Source organism: Schistocerca gregaria, chromosome 1, assembly GCF_023897955.1.
Source record: "Schistocerca gregaria isolate iqSchGreg1 chromosome 1, iqSchGreg1.2, whole genome shotgun sequence".
In the NCBI taxonomy this organism is placed as follows: domain Eukaryota; kingdom Metazoa; phylum Arthropoda; class Insecta; order Orthoptera; family Acrididae; genus Schistocerca; species Schistocerca gregaria.
The window spans coordinates 1,031,808,988-1,031,829,972 of NC_064920.1; the positions used below are offsets into that span (position 1 = coordinate 1,031,808,988).

General features: G+C 38.9%; 1 protein-coding gene across 1 annotated transcript in view; it reads left to right on the plus strand.

The window, feature by feature from the left end:
* The window catches only part of LOC126285668 (DC-STAMP domain-containing protein 2), a 287,117-nt gene that overhangs the window by 72,995 nt on the left and 193,137 nt on the right, over nt 1-20,985 (plus strand). Inside the window, exon 6 of the mRNA XM_049984879.1 lies at nt 8,835-9,098. Within this exon, the coding sequence (XP_049840836.1) occupies nt 8,835-9,098 (264 nt within the window). The remainder of the gene's footprint in view (nt 1-8,834; nt 9,099-20,985) is intronic.

The following is a 20,985-nucleotide window of genomic DNA, read 5'->3' on the forward strand; positions in this document are numbered from 1 at the left end:
GAACAGTTCAAAACCCTTATCCAGCCATCCTGATTTAGGTTTTTGGTGATTGCCCTAAATCATGACTTCAGCCAAATGTTGGGATGGTTTGTTTGAAAGGGCATGGCTGACTTCCTTCCCCATCCTTCCTTAATCTGATAGGACCGATGACCTTGCTGTTTGCTCCCCTCCCCAAAATCAACCAACCAACCATCATTTTGGCACCAGTATGAGCTGGCAGCAGCCACTGCATTCAGAAATGGTCATTGTTACACATGTGAAAGAATCTGATCAAGTGACAGCATGTAATACTCTGACAAAAATGGTGAAGCATCCAAAATGTAGTCAGATATCAATGTAATTTTTTACACATACATAGTGTCAACAGGTATATTAATTATTAGAGTTGAAATTCTCTTGCAGCAACCAGAACAGCCTTCAGAGTGCATTAGTGTTGTTCATGTTTAGTGCTGTTGCTAGGACTTGTAGGGTATATAAGGGGCATGAACAGCATCAGATGTTAAGTGATTACTGTGAAGGATGTGGAGATGCTGTGCTCTCATTTGACACAGTGTTATCAGCATCTGACATAGTTAGAAAAGGGTTTGATTGGTCTTAAGTTGTCTGGTTAGTTGGTCATGCAATATCCACATTTGTGGGGCATTCAGATATGACAGTGGCCTGATATTGGACAGCTTGGGAAAGTGAGAGCAAGTATACTTGTTGTCAAAACAATGCTCATATTGTGCACCAAGCACCTCATAAACCTTTCACATGTGCACCAGCCATCCAAGAACAAGTAACAGACACACTACAATATTCTGTGAGATCTTGCACCATTAGTTGGACACTACCAGCAGCTGTACTAGGGAAATACTGCCCATTGCATAGGCTGATGTTAACCAGAGGCATGCATCCTCACCACAACAAGAGCTGGACCACTTTGGACAGGCGAGCTCCCCTAGTGGCTGTGGCCCAGTACAACCCAGTTTGCCAGGACTGTATTGTCCCAGGCCAGTACACTGGGCTCTGCTGTACTGGACCTGGTCGGCATGCTGCCGAACAGATATCAGTTTGTGTATCGCGATGCTGGAGGCCGCACTTGTCGAGTGACTTGCTAGCTTAAGGATACAATGCCACTGCTCGTCTTTAAATGGACAGATCACTTATCTGTGCACCACCTTGAATTTTATTTGCACCTAACACAAGGTGTGATGATGGTCTGGTGAACATAGTTGTTGAGAATATCCAAGTTAATTGTATGAAAAATAAACCAACAGATATCGTAAACATATTTTACATGTTGTGACTGACTGTATGAGCTTGGATGGCAGAAACGACAAGGAGAACATCTCAGACTTGTGATGTGAAACTGCTACTTGGTTCAGCCTGTGGTCCTCCAGTCATCATCCCAGGAATTTGGCGGAAATGGTGTGCTCTGATCCACAGAGAATACAGCATATTCACAGATTTTTTTTAATCCGTGTCAGCTGAAAAATCTGATTGATTAAAAAAAGGACAGCTACCATTACAGTTTTGTATGTAGTAGCATTTGACACACAGAACCAGTTTTTGTTAATTATTTTTAGTTAGTATTGTTTAAGTTGGCTGGTTTGTGGTGGAATTTATCTACCAAGAGCTACTACACTGACAAGTAACCCCTTGAGTGCAAGGTCGCAATTTCTGTTTTTAGTAAGACTCATTTGAAAGAGTTGTGTTAATAATTGGATGGGCAAAATACTAGCTGATAATGACTCACTGTGAGCATCAATAGGGTGACTGAAAATGAGCGGCTGACAGTTGTAGAGATCAATCTTCTAGGGGATGTATGTATTGCACTTAACAAAATGGACATCGTCAACAGTCAAGAAATGCCCAAACAAACCATTCACTTGCATGAACACCAGCACCATGAACACCAAATGCAAAATGGCATGTCACAGTGATCACAAAGGTTCATACCATCAAGATTGAAGACAAGCTCCTTGGAAGTTACAAACCATACAGGATGTTCAGTGAGGTATCTAATGCAAAAGGAATCATATTGGTGTAAAGACATGATGAGAACTTATGGAATGTGATGGCACGTAACCTAATGTGAAGCAGTCTGTCAAGACATTTACAGTCTGTCATGGAATTTACTGTGAAACTGGCTATCCTTTAAGGCATAACTTCAGGTAGCGTGATTATATAGTATATAGACATGGAAGAAGCAAATATCCAGAGGCTGAATTGTGTCCAATGATTCCAGATTCTACAAATTGCAATGTAACACACTTTTTGGAAGGGATAGTTTGCTCTAAAAGAGTATTGACATGGATAACATGATTTGTCCTATATCTTCTGCACTTCATGTACAGAAAATACGGGGTGTCAGATGCTGTAAACATCATTGGCCTTTTGCAACCTCATACTTGAGGGGTTCTTTGTGAGTGTTAATGTACATACACTGTGAATATTGTTCTGCCACAAATAAAAGACTGGGAAGTTACTGAGTATATTATGGATCAACATCAGGACATTCAGGTAGCCAAAGGAAAGAAGTATTCAGAGGATATACCTCAGGAGGATTTCTGGATTGAAAGTGTCTCGAGCTTTAAGTGATAGACTTCATAGACCTCTCTAGCCACCAATTGCTTGTATAATATGACACTGTTTAGGAATTATATCACAATAACTATCGAAGGCAAGTTAAAAATAACATGCCAATTATGCTGCAGTTTTGGGAGAATCTCATAACACATAATATTTTTAATAGTGTGCAACTGGAATGGACACTTTAGAAAGGATTTCCTGTCTCAGGTGAGAAATATGAAAGTAATTTGCAGCAAATAGCATACTATATTTTTGTTCCAACCTTCTTCTCATTAATTGTCTTTTGATGCATTAAAGATAGATTATACATATTTATAATCTATTTTCACCTTAATGAGTGGTCTCAAGCAGTTCATAAAGTAATGAATATTATGTTTTTGTAACTTTGTTTTCCACAGACACACAGGCACCAAATTTGTTATTTCTAATAGAACAACACTGCATTTTCGCTGCAGGGTAGAACTGACCTAATAAAATTGTTTCATAACTCTGAAGCTGTGAACTCATGAACAATTTGCAGAACCTTGCCAGCTATTCGCTGAAGTCAGAATTTCTGATGAATTGAAAGATATTTGTAGTTAGAAGATTCACTGCCTCACTCTATCCAGAGATGGGAATGAAAAGATGTACACTGTTTACGATACTTTTTCATGTGTCAAATGTTACTGAGATGTAGAGAAAAAATCCTTCTGTAAATTTCATTCCCAGCTGTAATTATTAAAGATATGTTGGGTTACAGAATAGAGACAACCTTTTTGTGTTGATTTGCTGTCACATCAGAGAAGAAATTTTGTTTATTTTCATGCTATCAGATTCTCTTTTCATTAGTGGTCAGTGACTTTTTTTACAAATGACATTATTGGATTGAAAAAAAGTAAATAAAAACTGTAGATTTGGCTACATCTATGTAGATTAGAAAAATCCACATGTTAACAATAAGGCAAAATACTCTCCTCATCGTGTGCTATCACATGCCAAAATCTCGTTTTGATATCTCGAGCAATTTAGGAGATATGAGGTATGCTACTAATGTTTCATTCTCATCCATGAGTGGTCATAAATGAACATGATACATATTTTCCAATTTTTTGAGACTGGAAACAAATAGAGACCTCTGGGAAAGTCTAAAGGAAAATTCAATATCTTGGCTAAATTTAATTTCCAGAAGCATATGGTGTTATATGCACCAAATGCAAAATCATAGTGACACGTATTTTTCATTATTTTTTCTGGCTTAATCTGATGCAGAGATCTTACAAGAAAAATCCGGATAAGTGCGAGAAGCATTCATGCATTGAGGATTCTGAACAAACATAATTATTTATATAGATAGTTCATTCATCTTAGGAATCAATCATTTCAATGCTTTTTGTTTGTTATTGATATCAGTACTGGCAGGAGGACAAAATATGTGACATAAATAGCTGTATCTTTTGATTGCACTGACATAGAAGGTGTGATATTTTACATCACCTAGGGACCATAGGTTCTAGCATGTGACCTAAATTTCAACTTGATACATACATGATCAGAGGGTACCTTGTATACCACTACTAATCATTTTCCTGTTCCATTCCCAAATAGGGAAAGGGAAAAATTACTGCCAATATTCCCCCATAGAAGCTCGAATTTCATTTATCTTGTCTATGTTGCCCTTACATAAAATGTACACTGGCTGCGTTGGAGGGCAGCGTGGAGGGTAAAAATCGTGGAAGGAGACCAAGAGATGAATACACTAAGCACATTCAGAAGGATGTAGGTTGCAGTAAGTACTGGGAGATGAAGAAGCTTGCTCAGGATAGAGTTGCACGGAGAGCTGCATCAAACCAGTCTCAGGACTGAAGACAACAACAACACGCTGGCTGCAGTAGAATCATTCTGCCGTCAGTTGCAAGTGCTGTTCTCTTAACAGTCAGATAGCAGAGAGACAGACAGACAACAAAGTGATCAAATAAAGGTCCAAATTTCACCGATTAACAGTCAGATAGCAGAGAGACAGACAGACAACAAAGTGATCAAATAAAGGTCCAAATTTCACCGATTGAGGATGGAAACCTAAAAAATGAGCCCTCAGATTCCTACTTCTTCTTATTTTTTAATCATATTTCACTAAATCCATTGCATCGGAATATAAAAGTACTTCTGACTGTTTATGCTTTTGCAGAATAGATCTTGCAATCTTGGATTACCCTACACACTTAGGTAGGTTATATGGAACTTTGTGACCCTTGAGAATGTGGTTGAGATGAGTGCTGTACATGTAGCTTAGGGAGCAAATATTGCAGCCCGGGCCTGGTTGCAGCTCGCAAGCAACAGATGGGTGAGCTGGATGGCTGAACATGCTAGCCACAGCCAGGTGTCAGCGTGGGGCTGACCTGGACTGAGGCGGGCTGGCAGGCCAGTGAGCTGACAAGCTGCCCAGGAAGGGGCCAGCCTGCCTGTAGCGGACTGCAGTGGGCCAGCAATCCGCTGCACGTGGCTCTGTTGTTAACACCACGACACTGATGGCTCTCCTTGGAGTAATACTGTGAGCAGGAAGCATCTTCATCTATGTACATTCTTCACAAGCCATTGTATGGTGCATAGTAGAGGGTACCTTGTACCACTATTAATCATTTTTCTGTTCCATTCATAAATAGGGCAAGGGAAAAATTACTGCCTATATGCCACTGTGCAAGCACGAATCTCACATATCTTGCTTAATTGACCCTACATAAAATGTACACTGGCTGCAGTATAATGATTCTACAATCAGCTGCAAGTACTATTCCCTAAATTTTCTCAATAGTGTTTTATGAAAAGAAAGTCATCTTCTCTCCAGGGTTTCCCATTTGAGCCATGAAGCATCACCATAATACTCTCATGTCGACTGAACCTACTGGTAACAAATCTAGAACTACATCTCTGAATTGCATCAATGTTTTCCTGTAATCCAACGTAGGCTGTTCCCAAGCATTTGAACAGTAATCAGAATAGGTTGCACCAAAGTTCTGAGCCATGTTCTTTATTGATGAACTGCTCTAAACTAAAATTTTCCTGTATAATGCTGATGAATGGTATCAATTTGTTTCTAGTGATGATCACAGCTCTGCACCACCCCAGATGACCATCTCACCTAGTATGATATGATATGGGGGGAGGGGGGGGGGGGGGGGGGGGGAGCTTCCATTCTTCAATTCATTTAAATGCTATTTCAAACCCTGAGATTATGATGATCAATTGACGACACCCCGCCAGCTTGGGTGGTCTGCATCTACAACAGACGATGTTAAGCTTAATATTTACACAAAAGAATGATACATCACAGAATACTAAAACTAATTAAAATACCTTACCTTTAGATGCTGAATTTGGTCTCATTGTCTTGATTCTCGCCATGGTGCGTTCCATCCATCTAACATTGTTAGTATTAGGTCCGGGTCTTTGAGTGCTAATGAAAACTGGTACTCGCTTTTTGTTTTACTATTGATTCTTCATTTTTATTAATTTAACTTTTTCACAATAATTTCCATCTTCATATCACATACTATTTATAGATACTCTCTATATAAGACGACAGACTTCCTTCAGTACTCCCATCAACGGTCCACCTCAAAAAAAAAACACGCTCTCCCCACAACCGTCCAACTAACTCACTCCAACAGTCACCTTAACAATGTCCGACTCTCTACCTTCCACACACGAGTGTCTTTGGCTCACACTGGTGCCAACATACTCTCCAGAAATAAACAAATAAAGTTCACATTATAGAATAATATAATAAAAAAGATTTGGGCAAAATTAAATACTACATACAATAATATTAAATTTAAAAAATCATAGAAATGAAATTGGAGCACTGACCCTGCAAGGGCAGATGCGACTATAAGGGTGGTATCGCACTCTTCAGTAGTCCGTTATATTACAATGGGCATCCCGTGCTCTTAAGTGTTACCTGCCAATTGGCAGTGTCATGTTGCCACTTTTCAATGGAACAGTGCTTGTCCACACACAGCAAATGTTTCTATGAACTGTCTGCGTGACAGTGCAGACATGCCAGAAAGAATCCTAGATCTTTCCCCCATAGAACATGTGTGAGACCAGCTCAGACTACAACTCCAACAAAGAGCCAGAATTGTGGACCAATTACAACAATTGTGAGTCAGTTTGCTTCAGGATAGGCTGCAATGCTTTTGTAACACCCCTCTCAACTGAATCATGCAAGCATCTAGGCTAGAGGGGGCACAGTGTTGTACTGAAAAGTGTGCTATAAACTGCTAAGTTCCTTGTATATATGATCACTACAGTAAAGTCATATAGCTTCTCAACTTGTGAAGTTTCATTTCATTTCTTCTTCCCCATCTGAGTGCATCACTTTTTTTGGTCAGGCACAGTGTATAAGGCAAACCAAATGTGTTGTACAAACAAAGTACTGTAGCCACTGTTTGTGAAACTGCTGAACTTGATTGGTGATCTGCTGCACTAGGTTTCAAATGGTCACAAATTTGTTGAAATTAGGTGACAATGGCACATGTGGTGGTGTGGAGCCACACTGCAAAATTTATACACTAGAGCCTAACTCTTAAAAATACACAACAACCAAAGAAGGTACAAAAGAAATCACTAAGGCAAAATGAAATCAAGAAAATATTTTATATTTGCTACCTCTTGCACAAAAATAGTAACCTCTTGCACATAATAAGTAAAAGTAAACCACATGCTATTTACATGCCAATGTTGCAGCTGATATAATTACTGTGAAAACTGTATTGGGTCCCCTTCTGTTTCTTCTGTACATAAATGATCTAAGCTTAAATATTGATGCACACAAAACAATCATATTTGCAGATGACACCATGATTCTACTAAAAGGATATGACGATGAACAGTTACAGCAGACAGTAAACATGGTCATGAAACAACTTAGTAGCTGGGCACAGAGTAATTAGCTTCTAATAAACAGTAAGAAAACCATTGCTCTAAAATTCCACAATGTTCCTAACTGGGGCATGTTTATCCCATCAGTCTCTATCAATGATGAACCAGTTGGTAACAGTACTGAAACCAAATTCTTAGGACTTTGGCTGCAGAGTAACATCAGATGGAATAAGCATATTGAATATCTCAATACAGAACTGAGCAAAACATGTTATCTTCTTTGTTCATTAAAATCATGCTGTAGTGAGAAAACAGTATTGAATGCATATCATGCGTACTTTCATTCTCATCTTAGATATGGGGTCACCTTCTGGGGAAACTCTAAAACAGCTAATAGCACTTTTAAACTACAAAAAAGGGCCATTAGAATCTTGTTTGGGTGCAAGCCTAGAGACTCTTGTAAACCCCTGTTCAATAAATCTGGTATTCCCCCATTACCATGTGTATACATTATGGAAACCTTTTGGTTCTTTAAATTAAATGTAATAGGCAAGGACCGGAGACTACAAAAAAAACTGTGATATACATGAGCACTTTACCAGACAAAACAGAAACTTACATATGACTCAAATCAGCACAGCACTGTGCCAAAAAGGTACTTTTCACATGGGAGTTAAGCTTTATAACAAACTTCCTGAAAATATAAAAGCTATCACTGAGGTCAATACATTTGGAAAATCTCTAAAGTCATATTTACAGCATCACTGCTTTTACTCCATTGAAGAATATTTAAATTTATGAAATGTGTTATATAAATACTTACTTACGTGTAAAGTGTATTATTGTAAGCTTAAATATGTATGCCTTGAAACTACTGTCAGCCTGTATATTTATAACTTGACTTGTCCAATGTCTTATGCAGAAGCTGCTTTGTAGACAACAGGACCAATAAAATACAATCTACAATGCACTGCTGAAATGAGGAAGGAGTATCTACTCCCATATTCATAGTCCCATCTTCTGCTGTTTCTTCATCTTCAAGTCTCTCACCTCTCCTTAGGTGTGCATCTTTAATATTCAGCCTGCCCACTCCATTGGCAAATTTGTTCACTCAAGGAAGACTGTAGCATCACAAAAGTGCATTGCATCTGTGTGTCTCTGACAAAAAATGATGATTGAAAGCAGCACTACATTGTCACAAGCCTTCTTTATGTCTTTTTACTGATCATTATTCCTGCTATATGCTGAATGAATAATTTTTCTCATATTAATTTTAGTGTAGGAAATGAGTCATTGCTTAATTATTGATATTATGTGCTACTAAAATCTTCACGTATAAAAGTGACAAAATTATTTGTAAATATATTGGTTCAAGTTATTTTAACTTTCATAACTTGTTGTAGTGCGAGTCATCAAGAGTGCTGCAAGTTGGTTAGGTAGTATTATCAACATCTGCAATAAGGAACTTGGAACTCCATTTGAACGCTGCATGCGTGTATTTGAGCCAGCCATTTCTGACTGTGTGGCTGCACTTGGACCTCTTTTCTCTTGGCTTTGCTCAATTGTGTATGTAGGACAGGCCTTATGTTTTATCTTCAAGGTCTTGGATCTCATATGTGCCTTGGTTGATCTCATTAAAGACACAGTCACTGGACCCATAAAGAAAAGTAAGTGTTTTGGTTGTCAAGAAATGGGCACCAATTACAATTAAGACATCATTAAATGTAATATAGATAGTAATTTCAAAACTTTGGTCTGTTGTTCATTATTCCTTTGCCCCTTTTTCTATCATTGAGTTAGTTGTTTATGGTAGATATTGAATTTGTAGATATAAAATCTGATTGCAAACATTGCTTTCAATATTACTGATGGTTAAAACGTCAATCATGTTAGCAAAATTCCCATTTATTATGTGATGAAATAGCTTCTTATACTTCAGTAGCTTGTGAACTGTTCCAAGATGAATAGGATCCTAAGATGAGGGAACATAACACCATAGCTTTTGCTATGACAAGTCGAAATAAATGTGAACTCAAATATACAACCACAGGGAAATAGTTATTATATAGAGCAAACAAAAGTTTCAGATGCTAATTTAGGGTTCTAAGATTATAGTATTGAAAGTAGATTGCTACAAAGCAGATTAATGCATTCCTTCAGGAGTATCACATAGAAATTAACTGTATAAAATATTCATTTTTTTTCTATCAAATTCTTAGCTGTAATTTCTATCAGTGATGAGGTAAGATGTTAGCATTATGAATAAAACAAAATGTAAAGGTTAATGACTATTTCAGGAAAAAATGACAATGATGTGAACAGACAATACCATCATTAGAAGAAAATTCTATGTGTTCAATAACCGAAGATGCTCTATTGTGGAATTTATGGGAGAGCAAAGTTAAGTGGAAGTTATGTATTCCACAAACATTAGAAAACAATTTTCTATGGTTCATACACAAAGGAATTTGCATTTTAGAATATGTAAATATATAAAAAATATGAATAATTCTGTTATTTCAAAAATCTAAATATAAATGTAAGGAGCACATGTAGGACATGTGAAGCGTGCCAGAGATTTAAGGAGGATAGTATTAAACTATCTTAAAATTGTACCTCATAATGCCTAAAGCTTTACTTGATCTTAGTGCAGTAGATTTTTTTGGGCAATTAAAAAAAGGTAGAGGAGGGGTAACATATATTTTTGTCCTTATTGAATGTTGGTCAAAATATATTAAACTATATCCAATTAAACAAGAAAAAGCAGCCAGAGTAATTAAATGCTCAAGAGAGTACTCTGTAGAAATAAGTAAACCCTGTAGCATGCAATCTACTGACCCAGACCAATACCATTTGCAATTTCAGTGGCAAAAAGTGAGAGTTCATTGGAGGGTGGAGTGGAGGTTTGTTGTGTTTTCTGACAAAAGCCGGTTCTGCCTTGGTGCCAGTGATGGCCATGTGTTGGTTAGGAGGAGGCCAGGTGAGCACTTATGACCAGTCTGTCTGGAGCCTAGACACTGTACCTACACCTGTAATTATGGTCTGGGATCCGATTTTGTATCACAGCAGGAGCACTTTCACGTTTTTCCTCGCATCTTGACAGCAAATTTGCACATAAGTCCAATATTCAACCTGTTGTGCTGCTATTCATGAACAGTATTCGAGGGGGAGCTTTCTGAAAGTATAATGCTCACCCACATACTGCTGTTATAACCCAGTATGCCCTACTGAGTGTCGATGTGTTGTCTTGACCTGCTTGATCATCAGATCTGTCTCCAGTCGAGCTTGTACGGGACATCAGATGACAACTCTAGAATCATCCACAACCAGCAATAACCGTCCCTTTATTGACAAACCATGTGCAACAGGTATGAGACTCCATCCCACAAATTTACATCCAGAACCTGTATGATACAATGCATGCACATTTTCATGCTTAGGTTCAACATTCTGACAGCTACACCATTTATTAATGTAGCAGCATTTCACATGTGCAATGGTTTTTCTGGCACTTACATTAACCTGTGATCTTGCAATTTTAATCACTTAAATATGTTACCTAGACAAATGTATTCCCCAAATTTCATTACTATCCATTTATTATTGATTGGTACTGGGATTTTTTCCATCAGTGCATTATGTGTTTTAACCCAAGAAAGCAAATCTGAAGAGCAATTAAGTAAATGGTTTGTATGTTACAATAATAAAGAAGATTAAATAGAAATAACAGCCAACAAAAATGTGTTCTTAACAGGATATAAGTATCCACGCTGTAATATATGTTGCTAATATTTGACTATATATTTGAAACGGAATAACAACAGATAAAAGGTACACTTGCTTGACTTTATCCATTTTTTTTCTTTTTGAAGTAAGTTGGATGCAACTATGTGAATAATAAAGAACAAGGAACATTATTATAATCTAGTAATGAGTTCTTGATGAACAGCCCCTAAGACAAGTACATGTAAGTGAACACATGTTGAGAAATACTTCGATAACATACATGTGAGCTATAGCAGTGCAAGAAGCATAAAGAAATGATATGAATGTAGGAAGCAGGAAAATTTTGTTTTAATTAGACAGGTAAAAGTCACTAAGCTACTGAGAAACTTTGATGTTGGAAATTATCAAAGTAAGGGTCATAAGCTGTGCATACAATTTCAAATTTTAAAGTGGAGTGAATCCAGTTTTATGTATAGGAGACATTAAGGATGAGTGGACCTGTAGGAGGGGTGGTCTCGTCTGTGGTCTGGTGAATCCATGGAAGGGGTGATCTGTGCCATATGGAGATATTGGAGAGTAAAGGATAGGCAGACCAATAGTAGGGATGGATTATGCCTAGGTCAGGTGGATTCATAGAAGGTCTGATCTGTACTGTTTCTTTACATAGAGGGAGAAGGAGAGGGACACACACATCACACAGACAACATTGTATTTTCACAGTTTTGGCACAAGGATAAGTGTGAGTGCATTTCTTTCAGAATTATGAAGATGTATAATGATGATGAGTCATGCTGACAAGGTGTTCTCCATATTAGTCAAAAGCGAACGGGCTTACCTGGGCAATGACATCTTCATTTCTGTACATGTTGACTTATCACAAATCTGAGATTCACAATCATGGAAAGTTGTATAGAGTAAAATGTCAACATGTAATTCCTTGTGGTAAATAAAAGTTTAAACCTTGTACATCATGATAAAGTAGGAGAGATTTTCTTGTTACAAGCCTGTCACATGAGACTACAGATCATGCATCATTATAAATGCTGATGTATCACTTAATTGAGTAACTTTATTGATTGATGACAGAGAGCAGATACTTGAATAGAATTGCGAAAACTGTAACTGTACAGGAGATTGAAGTAAAAACGAACTGCCTCTAATTACTATAAAAAAGTCTCTCTCATGTTTGTAACTATCATCAGTAAAGGGATGCTGTAATGCCACAGAGCACAACACAAAAAATCCTACCGTCACTGACTGCAGTGTGTGAACTCTGGCAGCTCGCCTAAACCCACACATCAGCTGATATCAGTCTCAGCTAACAGCACTTGGCAAAATCATCACTAAACTGTCACCACAGCAGCCCCCTCAAAGGAAGTGGAGGAAATTCACTTGTCATCCAGAGAGTGTTGCACATAATGTAGGTGCTGGTGCTAGTGCTGGTGGCCAAAGTCATCATACCTTGGTCAATCACAATTTCTGGGACACACCTACTGGCTTTGCTTGGTCAATAGAGATGGCAGTGGGCTTGCCATTTACTGATTTATCAACAGTGCATGCTTCTCATTGTAGGACTCTGTTAGGACCTTTGTAAATCAGTTGAAGGGATGGTCTGATGACATCTGTATGAAGCACGGTATCAATACAGGTTTCCAGGTCATGGTGTACATAGGTGGAAATGTCCCATGTCAAGAAGGGTGGCAAGGGCAAACCTGGGAAATGTGTCCCCTCAACTGAAGAATGAAGTAGCTATGGTGGGGGTCAGGAAAAATGGAAGGACTTCGCATCTACAAATTCGCTTGGTAGGAATAGCACTTCACAATAAACTAGCTCTGACAATGATGAATCTAAGTTGGGTTCCTAAGAACTTCTTAGACCAAGGAAGACCATTGTTAGAGCTGTAATCCAATTGGTATGATGACACGTGTGTGCTGCCTTCAGTGAATAGTGCTAGCATTCTGTAATACTGTTAATGGCCGACTGGTAGCTTGTTGTTTTATGGTGAAGAGTGCTGCAGAATTTGTTCAGGTGAGCAACAGGTCAGATTCGAAAAGGTGGCCATGGTCCATTGATATGTCTAGTGGGCAATCAAATCAAGCAGTTTAGCTTGTGACAAATGTATAGGCTAAGGTTTCTATGGAAATGTTGAATATTGGCACTGCTTCTGGCCAGTGAGATAATCAATTGATTGTCAGAATGTAATGTTGGCCAAAAGATGAAGGCAATGGTTGTAAACATCAATATGTACATGTGCAAATTGTGTAGTTGAGTCTGGGAAGGATCCCACAGGTGCGAACACAGGCAGAAAACTTTGCTTTGCTGGCACTTGATGCTTTTTGGAATTCACTCTCAATAGTCTTTTTGAACTCCAGACCAAACAAATCATTGTGAGACTAGGTGAAATGTTGGTCTGATGCCAGGATGACACAAGCTATGCATATTGTCAACAGTTCACCGTTGAAATGTAGCTGGTAAGAATGGATGAGGTTTTCCAGTCAAAATATAATGTGACATCTGCACCAGAAACATTAAGGAGTTGCAGCTCTAAGGCTAATGATGTATCCTTGAGGAGATTCTGGAGTTCCTAGTCAGCCTCTTGTGGCTTGGTGAGCCACACAAAATCAATAGTGTTTGAAATGTTGCTGACATAGGAAAGACAATCTGCTACTACATTGTCAATTCCAGAGATGTGTTTGATGTTGATCTTAAACTGGGTGATAAATACAAGTTGATTATGTTGACGAGGTGAGTGGTTGTTGTTGTTTTGCCAGAATGAATAAGTGAGCAGCTTATGGCCTGTATAAACAGTAAAGTCTTTGGTTTATAGTTGCGGGCGAAAGTACTTGATGGCCTCATAAATAACAAGTATTGCCCTCTCATATGTGCTCCATTTTTGCTATGATGGAAACAGCTTAGGTGAGAAAAAAAGACAGTTGTAGCCCCACAGCATCATGGAACTGCTGTAATGCTTCAGCTATAGCTGTTTGACTTGTGTCTACAACTGGTGCGAAGGGTACATCCAGCTTAGGGTAAGCAAGGAGCGCTGCATCTGCTATGCTCTGTTTTGTCACTTTGAAGGCACAGTCCATCGACTGAGTCAGTGAGCTGCCCTTGATTTTTGGACCAATGAGTGCTGCGATCAACAGTTTTTGTAGCTCAACTGAGTGTGGTATTTGTTTATGATAGAAGTTTAGCATGCCCAAAGCAGCATCATAATTCTTTAGCAATGTTTGATTGAGCAATTTGTGGGATGGTTTCATTTTGATAGTGAGCCTGCAGATGAAATCTGTTGCCCTAGAAAGCTGAACTGTGGCTGACAAAACATGCACTTAGCTGTGTTGAGAACCATGCTTTATTTTTGTACCCACTAAAAACTTCAATTAAATTTCTGCTGCTCAGCAGTAGACAAAAATACAAGAATAATGTCTAAGTAGGCAAAGCAAGTACTGAGTCGATAAATCCTCGCTGTGTCTGCACAGCCTCCCTTTGGCCGAATGTCATAAAAAGGATCTCAAACAATCCAAATGGTGAGATGATGGCCGTCTTTGGAATATCTTCCTCTATCACTGCAATTTGTGTAAAAACCTTAGCAATATCAATCTTACTGAGCAAGTTTGCTCTGGATGAAGCATGATTATAGTCACTTAACAGTGGCACTGAGTTCTGGTCAGGTCTGTTACAATGTTAAGTGCATGATAGTTTCCTTGCAGATGCCACGCACCACCCTTCGTTGGTACAAGGTCAAATACAGATGATCATGGACTACGGATGGATGATTGGTGCCCTCCTTCAGGATGGCATCAAATTCCACATTCACAATGGATAAGCGATCATCATGTTCAACATCTGGGTCAAGACAAGATAGGCAGACCATCAGTAGTCTTAATATGAGATAACGTGTTGTGGTATACCTTTGTAGGCACCCCAGTTGGGCAGTAAGGGCTGGAAACTGTAGCAGTAGCCATACTTGCCATCCCACTTGGCTGGTTGTACAATGTTGGCTATGTGCACTGCTGCACTATGTCAGAAACATAAAGCTATCAGGCCTGTAATGCTATCAGCAATTTGCGCATTCACCATGTCTGGTAGTAGGTGGTAGAATGCCAAAAAATCAGCCCCATTGATTTTCTCCATGACATCTACAATTGTAAAATCCCGTGTTAACACATGATGCAGTCGAAGAGTCAGTTCCATATGCTGTGTGCCATGTGTTGTTATAGAGGAACTGTTGACTGCAGACAGACAGAATGAAGTTGGTGGTTGATGTTGTGGTTGGCAGGGGAGCCTACACAGGGTTACTAAAGGAGGCCGAAATGCATGCGTTTTAGCTCACGCAGGCTGGCGTGAGGTCTAGAACATGACGAGGGAATTAGAATTGAGAAAAACGGACGTAGCTGGTGGAATACTTAACTTTAATCCATTAATGATGAACATCGCTCTTGACGATACATTGTTTACAGTATCAATAGTAGTGATAATGGCGCCTTGCTAGGTCGTGGCAAATAACGTAGCTGAAGGCTATGCTAACTACCGTCTCGGAAAATGGGGGTGTAGAAGTCAGTGAACCATCACTAGCAAAGTTGGCTGTACAACTGGGGTGAGTGCTAGGAAGTCTCTCTAGACCTGCCGTGTGGTGGCGCTCGGTCTGCAATCATTGATAGTGGCGACACGCAGGTCCAACATATACTACCAGACCAAGGCCGATTTAAAGGCTACCACCTAGCAAGTGTAGTGTCTGGCGGTGAAAACACAGTTGACTACTGCGTAATGAGATCCAAGGGAATATACACAAATCCGAGCCTGTGTCTATTAAATACTTTCAGCCTGACTTTCTGTCTCTTAAAAAAAGGTACTGTGACTGTGCCCTACAATCGGATGATCACCACTGCCATTTGGGAAGGCACAAAGTATGGTGCATTTGTGTACCGTATCACCAAATCTGCAATAATAACAACAGATGGAGTGTCCCAGAAGTTGAAGAGGTTGTAGAAGAAATGACTTGTTGACTTTAAGCAGCATCAGTTTCCATTCCTACTAAGATCACACCGAGATAAAAGCTCACTGATCTGTTTCGTGTTACAGCATAGAAATGCCAGTGTCGACATTGGTGATGCCAGTGTTGTTTATCCTGCATTACAACAAAGGAGCAACTCAATTGAAAAGTGAATTAAGATTTGCAAACTATGATAGAAATCCCAGACAAGACAATACCATATGTGTTTCCAGACTTGCTTGTGTATTTACTACCTTTCTGGCCACATAACCCAACATTATGGTATCCACAAGTGGAAGCCAGTTTTCATTATTCCAGAATTACTGTGGGCTCTAAAAAGTTCATAATTGTGGTGAGCCAGTTAGAACATCGGTATGAGACTGAAGATGTAATAACCATGCCACCTATCACGAACTCCTATGAGAAGTTATAACTTATGGGTAGAGTCTCTGCATCTCAAGAAGAATGGGTGAGGCAAGTTTTAATACAGGAGAATATTTGAGATTGGAAGCCTCCTCAGTACCTCAAACACTTGTGAAACAAGATTGACACTGGCAAAGTATCAGACAACTTGCTACATGTATCATGGACCAGTCACCTGCTACCACAAAAGAAGGCAATAGTAGCATCACAAACAGAGGTAACAAAGGATGCAGTGGCCGACTTGACTGACAGGATTATGGATACAATGATGCTCACTCCAATAAGTGCAGTGATAGCATTGTGTAGCAGAACATCGCCAACAACTCTGACACCCACAGACTGCAACAATCTTGCAGCCAAGATTGATGTCCTCACCAAACAGATTAGTTAGTTATCATCTTGACATGACCATAGTAGTGAAAGAAACCAATACCACAAAAGGTCACTAAGCGATTCTTCCACAAGCTCTTTGACTTTTGGGACCACAACACTTCCTGGTCCAAAAATCAACGGCAGCTCACTGATTCAGTAAATGGACACCATGAGCTCTGCCTTTAAGTGGCAAAACAGGGCATAGCGGGTGCAGCACTCCTCACATGTCCTGATTGGATGCACCCTTTGCACTAGTTGTAGATGTGAGTCAAATGGCTATAGGTGAGCAGTAGAGCAACTCCGTGATGGTGTGTGGCAACCACAGGCTTTTTTCTTGCATAAGCTGTCTCCATCATAACAAAAGTGGAACGCACATGACAGGGAACTACTTATGGTTTATGACATGTCAAGTACTTTCGTCCACAACTAGAAGACAGAGACTTTACTTTTTGCACGGAGCATAAGCCACTCACTTATTCATTACAGCAAAAAGCTATAATCACTCATCTTGCCAACAAAATCAACTTTTATTTATTGCCAAGTTTAAGAAGGACATCAGACACATCTCTGGAATTGACAATGTAGTAGCAGATTATCTTTCCCATGCTAGCAGCATTTCAAACACTATCAATTTTGCGTGACTCACCAAGGCACAAGAGACAAACCAAGAACTCCATAATCTCTTCAAGGAAACAGTATCAGCCTTATAGTTACAACTAGTTGACATTCCAGGTGCAGATGTCAGATTATATTGTGACTTATCTTCTTGAAAACCTCATCCATTCTCGGCAGCTACATTCCGCAGATGCACTTCTGACAGCATGCATAACTTGTGTTATCCTGGTATCAGACCAACATTCTGCGTAGCCCCACAGTGATTTGTTTGGCCTGGAGTTCTAAAAGGCTGTTGAGAGTGGACTCCTGAATATGTCAGATGCCAGACAAGTTTCCCGCCAAATGCAAGCACATGTGGTATTTGGTATGCGTATTCCATGGATCCGTACATGCGAGTGTGGATGACATTCCAGACTCACATACATGATTTACACATGTATGTATTAATGTTGTAGGTCTGTTGCCTTCATCTAATGGCCAATGTTACATTGTGACCATTTATTTATTATCTTTTTTTGCATATAGTCACCAACTGGTGACTTTTGCAAACGTCATAGCATTTTTATACAATTTTTGTACAAACAGTAGGAATTTGCAATTCACATGTACAAGAAGCCACTTATGGGTGATACACTTGGCAATATATGGTACAGTACTTCATAATGCAACATACAGTTGTGACATAGTATAGGTATTTGAATTTACAGCATGTTGTTACAAAAATAATATATATTACAATCACCTCAGAATAGTACTTTGTATAGATAGAAGAGTTAGACCTACATGTAAGAATAGCTACATTTTAATATCGGTATTCATTCATTTGAGAGTTAAGAATGATTTTAATTCTCTTTTGAATACTTTACCCCTGTGGCAAATTATAGCACTTGGCAGTTTGTTAAACCATATCTGGCCATTAATCCAAGAACTATGATCTGTTGTCTTTAGTTCTATTTCTGAATAAGCAATCTTTTTGTCTCGTGTTATGGGTATGCACATCAGAGCACTTATTTTTATTATTTTTATGGTCCATAAAGAATGTTATTATTAATTTGCACAGATACAAGGAATATACTGTTAGATATTTATGTTGTACAAAGGTTTCCCTACATGAATCTCTGTATCCTAGTCGATGCATGGTCCTGATTGCTCTTTTCTGCCAAGGTCAAATGATTTACTTACTGGCCAAAAGCAGTGCCAATAGACAACATCTCCACAGGAATCTTAGCCTATACATTTGTCGCAAGCTAGACTGCGCGATTTGGTAGCCTGCTACATGTATCAGTGGACCATGGCCGCCTTTTCAAATCTGATCTGTCCGCTCAACTGAACTAATTTGCAGTACTCTTCACCATAAAACAACAAGCTACCAGCTGGCCAGTAACAGTATTACTACCATTCACTAAAGCCAGCACTCAGTACCAATTGGACTACAGCTCTGTTGATGGTTGTACTTGGTCTAAGAACTACCTACAAACTTAGCTTAGATTCATAGTTGGTGGAGCTAGTATAGAGAGAAGTGCTACGCCTACTGGGAGAATTTTTAGATGCGCAGTCTTTCCAAATTTCTGACCACCACCATAGTGACTTCATTCATCAGTTGAGGGAACACATTTCCTGAATTCACTCTTGCCAACCTTCTTGACATGGCACACCTTACACATATGTACATTATGATGTGTAAAAATGTATGCATGTTATGTTTTGTATAGATGAAGTTAAATGCTCCTGTGAACCACCATACACAGATCCTCATAGAGTCCTACAATGAGGAGCATGCACTGTGGACATATCAGTAAATGACAAGCCCTTTCCTGACTCTATTCACTGAGCAAGCCTGTATGTGAGTTCCAGGAACTGTGACTGATGGTGTATCAAGACTTTGACCACCAGCACCACCACTACCTAAGCCGCACATGACACATTCGGAAGACAAGTTCATTTGCCAGCATGCTTTCTGTAGGGCACTCCACTCTGCCTGAGATGGCTGCTGCAGCCATGGTTTAGTGATGATTTCACTGAGATTGACTCAGCTGCTGTTGATACATGAGCTGTCAAAGAGTTCACACACTGCCCATCAGAAACAATTTTTTTTGAGACTTTTTATAGTGTTTGGACACAGTTTGTTTTTACTTCAGGCTCCTCTATATTTAACAAAGCAAAAACTGTAGCAATAGAGGAGCTTGGGAAGTAAAAGCTAACTGTACCTAATTTCTATAAAAAGTCTCTGTCATCTCCATAAATATATTCAGTCAAGGAGATACTGTAACATAACAGATCACAACACAGAAAACGCAGCACCTCTGGCAGGCAGCATTTTGAACTCTTTGACAGCTCATGTCAGCACAGCTGCTAACGCTAATCGCAGCTGACAGCACTCGATGAAACGGTCACTACACAATGATGTATAAGCAAAGTAGATGGCTGTTGATAATGAAGTAAAATAGATAAAGAGAAAACTATTTACTTGTGTGTAATAAAGAAATCAACTTACTGTTTAATTGGTATTCTCTGTTAACTTAAAAAAGGTATATTAAGAAAGAACAAAGATATCAAAAAAATGGAATACCCTTTTATCAGTTAAACTCAGAAATAAATATTTATCAGAAATGGAGATGCAAGCTATGATACTTACCTTTGGGAAACCAGTAGACTATGAATTGAAAATGACTGATTTAATGTGTATGATCATTCAGTGTTTGTTGAGTGGAGAAACTGTATTCAGCCTCACGAGATGTTTACTTTAATAATGTTAATAATTTATTAAAAACATAATGTTATAGGAAAGTTGTAATTAGTTAATTAAATTAATTTGCATGACATCTTTCATTTTAGTGTGGGGAACTGGTGTAACAAGTTGTTCCACCGCTTTGTCTCAATCAGATATTTGTGTAAAAATGTTGTTTAGGTAGTGAGCATCTAGAGTATCTCCACTGCGTGGGTACAGGACATCGACAAAGCATAACAGCAATCTTGCATCTCCACCTGGTGTGATGGGATCGTGTTTGTTTTGGCATCATGGCCTGGTGGTGATTTGGAAGGCAGAGACTGGGAGGTGCTGCCTACAGTGCCAACACCAAGAAACAGTTGAACAAAGTCAAAGCTAAATGTCACTCTTTTCTGTGGTGTTTTGAGATTCACTTCAAAAATTTTGTTCTAACTAATATGAGTGCTGTTCACTGAATGTATATAAATGTATCATAAGAGCAACAAAATACAGAAGAGTTATGTAAAAGGCAGTTACATCATTTTATAGCTTGAAGATTGCAGCTCTCTCTTACAGTTCTTGCCCCTCTGCAAACAGAAATGAAGTCACAGTGAGAGTTGGTGGTACTCATAGCATTTCCACAGCATCAAAAACTATGAGAAGGCAACCATGAGAAAATAGTGAAGGTAAAAACTCATGAATGACATATCTAGTCGAC